The sequence below is a fragment of the Lynx rufus genome, unplaced genomic scaffold, assembly GCF_022079265.1.
Source record: "Lynx rufus isolate CCGP_SWC_20201006 ecotype Redwood Valley unplaced genomic scaffold, mLynRuf1.p SCAF_3, whole genome shotgun sequence".
In the NCBI taxonomy this organism is placed as follows: Eukaryota; Metazoa; Chordata; class Mammalia; order Carnivora; family Felidae; genus Lynx; species Lynx rufus.
Window position 1 is genome coordinate 174,332,036 of NW_025814845.1, and position 6,000 is coordinate 174,338,035.

Here is a 6,000-nt window from a genome sequence, read left to right on the forward strand (position 1 = left end):
GGAATATAGTTATTAATATTATAATAACCTCGTATGGTGACAGATGGTGACTACACTTAATCACGGTGAGCATTTCCTAATGTTTGTAATTGTTGAATTAGTATGTCTCACACCTGAAACTAACATAATGTTATATACCTCAACTATACTTAAGTTTACAAAAAAGGTATTAAAAAAGAAATAAATTGATGCAATATTAGATCTTACATTTTGCCAGTTATCTCAAATAATGTCATTTTTTTTTCTTTTTTAGATTTTTTATTTTTTTTAAAGTAATCTCTACACCTACGGTGGGGCTCAAACACACAACCCTGAGGTCAAAAGTCCCATACTTCACCAACTGAGCCAGCCAGGTGCCCCTCAAATAATGTCATTTTTAACGTTTTTTTCCCCCCAAGGCCAGGATTCAGACCAGGATGATGCATTGCATTCAGTTTTCATACCTCTTTGGCCTCCTTTAATCAAGAGACAAAATTCCTTTGCCTTTCTTTTGTCTTTCATGACATCAACATTTATATTGTAGAGTATCCCTTGATGTAGTTTTGTTCAGTATCTCCTCGTAATTTGATTCAGGTTATATATTTCTGGCCATCTCTCTCTTCAGTAACTCGGTGGAATTGCTTAAGTTTTTGACAGATGCTTTTTTCCCCCTGTGCATTATAGATGAGGCCATTCATAAATACGGAAAAGAAAATGTGAAGACCTATTCAACCACCTTTACCCCAATGTATCATGCAGTTACCAAAAGGAAAACAAAATGTGTGATGAAAATGGTTTGTGCCACCAAAGAGGAGAAGGTATGGGAAAAATGCAGTAAGTTTAAGAATGTCTTCAGGCCTGGCAGGGATGGGGGTATTCTGCTGTGGTGGGAAGTGGGGAGACCAAGTAAGGAGTTAAGCCTTCTCTGATTCAACTGGTGCAGTCCCACTTTTATCTGAGAGAGAGAGAGTGGGGGCTGGGGAGGGGAGAGAGAAGGAGGGAGACAGAGAATGCAAAGCAGGCTCTATGCTATCAGCGCAAAGCCCGACATGGGGCTTAAACCCATGAACTGCAAGATCATGACCTGAGCTGAAGTCAGGCACTCAACTGACTGAGCCACCCAGGTGCCCCAGGATCCACTGCTTTTAAAACATAAGAGGGAAAGGTTGAACACCACAGATAGCCCACTGTCATTGACCCATAGGCTAGAATAGATAGGTACCTCAGAAATACTGGTAAGTGTAAGATAAATTTATTTTTTCACAGTTTATTTTTATTTATTTTGAGAAAGATACAGAGAGCAAGCCAGGGGAGGGGCAGAGAGAGAAGGACACAGAATTCCAAGCAGGCTCCAGCTGTCAGCACAGAGCCAGATATTGGGCTCAAACCCACAAACCATGAGATCATGACCTGAGCCGAAATCAAGTGTCGGACACTGAACTGACTGAGCCTCCCAGGTGCCCCTATTCTTGATTTACTTTTTTTTTTTTTAATTTTTTTTTCAACGTTTATTTATTTTTGGGACAGAGAGAGACAGAGCATGAACGGGGGAGGGGCAGAGAGAGAGGGAGACACAGAATCGGAAACAGGCTCCAGGCTCTGAGCCATCAGCCCAGAGCCTGACGCGGGGCTCGAACTCACGGAGCGCGAGATTGTGACCTGGCTGAAGTCGGACGCTTAACCGACTGTGCCACCCAGGCGCCCCGATTTACTTTTAAACAAAATATTTTTGTGCCTAAATTTTATACATTCTAACTTTGCTAAGAATATTTGCTGGAGGTGAACATTAACCTAGGTTTAAAATTATTGAGAAACCAAACTGGGAAATGTGATGTGAAACAAATGTCTCTTAATGGTCCTTCATGCAGTCATCCAGTAGGTATGGATTGAGTGCCTCCTGGGGGCCATCTTCGTGCTTGGTCGTATAGAAAGAGTGGGAAGCAAATGTAGGCAGGTCCCCTCTGTCTAGAGATTAAAATCTGCAGGGAAGATGGACTGTAATTTTTCTAGTCCCCAAATACATAGAGCATTGTAGTTGTGATAGAGTCATGATGGACATATATGGAGAGATCACGTGAAAGTAATTTTACTTGGTTGGGGAGGCAAGTGTAGGTATCTGAAGAATGAATGGGCTTTCACTCTTAAAGAAGGGGAGGAAAAATCGTCCAGACAGAAGGAACAACTTGTGCAATGGAGAGGGCATGGTGAATACTCAGAACAGAAGGAAAGTTGGTGGGGCCACAGCGCGGACAGTTTGAGGGAGGGCTGTGTGGGGTGGGCAAGGGAGGGATGTTGAGGCAGGACTGCATAGCACCAGGCAGGCTTTCTTATGCCATACCCAGATAGGAGATACAAGTTTTTTAGAGGTTTTAAAATGTCACTTATCTCTCATGACTAGTAAAAAATTGATTGGTATACCTAATAAAAACTTACGTTAAGAATTTTTCTTTTTTGGGGGCGCCTGGGCAGCTCAGTTGGTTAAGTGTCTGTCTTTGGTTCAGGTCATGATCCCGCGGTTTGTGGGTTCAAGCCCCATGTCAGGTTTCTGTGCTGACAGTGCAGAGCCTGGAGCCTGCTTCAGATTCTGTGTCTCCTCTCTCTGGCCACCTGCCCCCCAAATATAAATAAACATTAAAAAAGTAAAAAAAAGTTTTTTTAACATTTATTTTTTCAAGAGACAGAGGGCACAAGTGGGGGAGGGTCAGGGAGAGAAGGAGACACAGAAACCAAAGCAGGCTCCAGGCTCTGAGCTGTCAGCACAGAGCCCAATGTGGGGCTTAAACCCATGAACCGTGAGATCATGATCTGAGCCAAAGTTGGATGCTTAACCAACTGAGCCACCCAGGCGCCCCTCCCTCCATTTTTTTTTTTTAAAGAAAAATTTTTTTCCCCAGGTGGTTGGGATCCATATGCAAGGAATCGGGTGTGATGAAATGCTGCAGGGTTTTGCTGTTGCAGTGAAAATGGGAGCAACAAAAGCTGACTTTGACAACACGGTTGCCATTCACCCTACCTCGTCAGAAGAACTGGTGACACTTCGTTGAGAACCCAGGGACTCCAATGGCTGGCAGCTGGACCAGCAGACCTTCTGAAATGAACCAAATAATCATGTTTACTCACTGTTCCCCTTTTATGTGTTTCTTTATTGTTATCAGAATATTCCAATAGTGGAAATTTTCAGTGAATAGTAAGAACTTATTTATGTAATTAGAAATTTGTTTTGTTATCCTGGCTTTCCATTTGATTTGCATCTCACAATAATCAATTATTTTAAAGTTTTGTTTTGTTTTTTTTTTTTAACAGCTCTGTGCTAGCTGGGTTTTTTGTTTTGTTTTGTTTTTGTCTCAGCCTCATCCCAGGTATAAAATTATATGAAGTACAGTTAATTAAGGTACTTGAATGAACATAGCTTGCTAATTTTTATAGATGAAGCTGACAGCAGCTCTTCACATTTAGATAATGCAAGTGCACAGGTCATTTTAACTTCTTTTTTTTTGTAAGTAGGCTTCATGCCCAGCATGGAGCCCAAAGTGGGGCTTGAACTCATGACCCTGAGATCAAGATCTGAGCTGAGATCAGCGGACCCTTAACTGACTGAAGCAGCCAGGCGCCCCTTGAACTTTTTTTTTTTTTGAAGCCACTACTGTGCTCTGCATATCGCAAAGCTGCTTCAAAATTGTGACCTTTCTGTCAAAGCATGTAACACGAGAGACCTGCCTCCTCTGTTTTGTTTCTTTTGTTTTAAAAGATTAAAAATTGTGTTCCTTTTATGAGGTGAAGTACATCAAACTTGGGAAAGATTTATATAAGGGACGGACATTTTAGAAGTAATTTCTTCTTTCAGAAGGAGAGGAATTCAGATACTTCAGAGTCCCTTCTTCTGCTAAGAGTTCATAGTTAATGAATGACTTCAAGTTTTTTATGTGTCCTTGTAATTTGTTTTCTGAAAACCATTTCCAAAAATCTGAAAATAAAACCACAGCCTTTTCTTCTTATGAAATCTGTTACTATAGAGTTTATAGGTAACCATTCATTTTCTGAGAATATTTCACATTGGAGCATTACATGCTAACAGTGAGTTACCTTAAGTAGGTTTAAGGCCTGATGGGGGAAAAAGATTTTTATAGATTAAGAGCAGAGGTATAAAAGAAACATTTAGCAAAGGTAATAGTTGAGTTGGAAGAACAGTCTAGAAATCAGTTAGGTTTTTAGCATTTTATTTCCATTAGCTTTTACCAGCTAGGTAAGTTAGTTAAATTTTTCCATGGCTTTCATTAGTGACATAGTGCTAGTGACTTCTTTCATTAAGCTTTTACTGAACGTCTTTCCGGTTAGCCATGGCCAGGTTGCTGCCTTGAATTAGTAAGTAGGTCTAATGTCAATAGAAGAAAAATACTACATTAGTAACTAGGTTATGTAACTGTTGAGGTAAGAAAATGAGGTCTAAAGACCCGGACATGGACTGACATAACCACTCCCCATCTCTTTTCCAACAGAGAAAAAACCTTGGGTAGTGGGCCAAGGTTCTGGGCTCTCCTGACCTGGTTTGTTTCTTATTCTGCATAGGGCCCAGACTTTGGGTGTTTCTTTGTAAGAAACAGGAGAGACCCTAGTAGTTACATCCACTCTGACACCATGTATTTTTTTTTTTTTTTAATTTTAGAAAGAGAGAGAGAGAATCTTAAGCTCCATGCTAAGCATGGAGACTGATGTGGGACTTGATCCCTTGACCCTGGAATCATGACCTAAGCCTGAGCCGAAATCAAGAGTCAGACACTGAATCGACTGAGCCACCCAGGTGGCCCTAAATACATGTATTTTTAAAATTGTTTTCTTTTTTTTTAAATAAATATTTATTTCAAAGAGAGAGCACGTGCACATAAGCTAGAGACGGGCAGAGAGAGAGGGAGAAAGAGGATCCCAAGCAGGCTCCATGCTGTCAACACGGAGCTCTATGCAGGGCTTGAACTCATGAACCACGAGATCGTGATCTGAGCTGAAACCACGAGTCAGATACTTAACCAACTGAGCCATCCAGGCATCCCAATCCTATCATGTATTTTTTATCTTAGGGGTTCTTCGCACTGTTTTTTTCCCCCTGGGTCTATAGCAGGTTTGGAGGTAACGTTTTCCAAGTTGCAGTCTTCATTCTCATCAGTTCCCAAGTGGGTCCAGCCTGTGAGTGATCTGGCACAACAGTGTCCATTACACACAGCACAGGGGAATGTGGAAGATACACAAGAGCACGTTGTATAGTATCTGGCACGTTGTAGGCAGTCAGTAGATACTTACAATGACAGGGTACAATTGACCCTTGGAACAACACAGGTTTGAATTGTGTGGGTCCACTTATATGTGGGTTTTTTACAGTTACAGTACTGTAAATGCATTTTCCTTCAGATTTTCTTAGTAACCTTTTCTCTAGCTTATTTTTTTAGTGAGCTCTATGCCCAGTGTGGGGCTTGAACTCACGACCCCAAGATCAAGAGTTGCAGAGTCACATGCTCTACCGACGGAGCCAGTCAGGTGCCCCTCTAGCTTATTTTTTTATAATGCATATAACATACAGAATATTGTGTTAGTTGAGTATTTATGTTATCAGTAAGGCTTCTAGCCAATCACAGGCTATTAGTGACATTTTGGGGGAGTCAAAAGTTATACAGGTTTATTTTTTTTACTGCATGGGGCGTTGGTGCCCCTAACTCCACATTGTTCAAGCATCAACTCTACTTGCTTTCAAGTAATCATGTAGTTTGGAATAAGAGATAAAATTCTATAAAATAATTCAAAGCAGTGTGTTAACCACAGGGTAACCATATAACCTATTGACTAGAATGGGGCACTTTTGTGAGTGAAAGGGGGCACAGTTAATTGGGACAATTGGCACTAAGTAAGCATCTTTGGAGAGGTGGCAGTATACAAGTTCATAAGAGACAGAAAGTGCCCTTTTTCTGGGAAAACTGAAGTCTATAAAAAAGCAGTTATTTGGGTTTGGAATTTGGGATTGTGGAGGAGATCAGA

General features: G+C 41.0%; 1 protein-coding gene across 2 annotated transcripts in view; it reads left to right on the plus strand.

Moving 5' to 3' along the window:
• The window catches only part of GSR (glutathione-disulfide reductase), a 45,345-nt gene extending 42,087 nt beyond the window's left edge, over positions 1 to 3,258 (plus strand). For both annotated transcript variants that reach the window (XM_047090933.1, XM_047090934.1), the window contains 2 exons: positions 664 to 797; positions 2,874 to 3,258. In XM_047090933.1, coding sequence (XP_046946889.1) covers positions 664 to 797; positions 2,874 to 3,023 — 284 coding nt within the window. In that variant the 3' untranslated portion in view covers positions 3,024 to 3,258. The remainder of the gene's footprint in view (positions 1 to 663; positions 798 to 2,873) is intronic.
• The last annotated feature ends 2,742 nt before the right edge of the window (positions 3,259 to 6,000 follow it).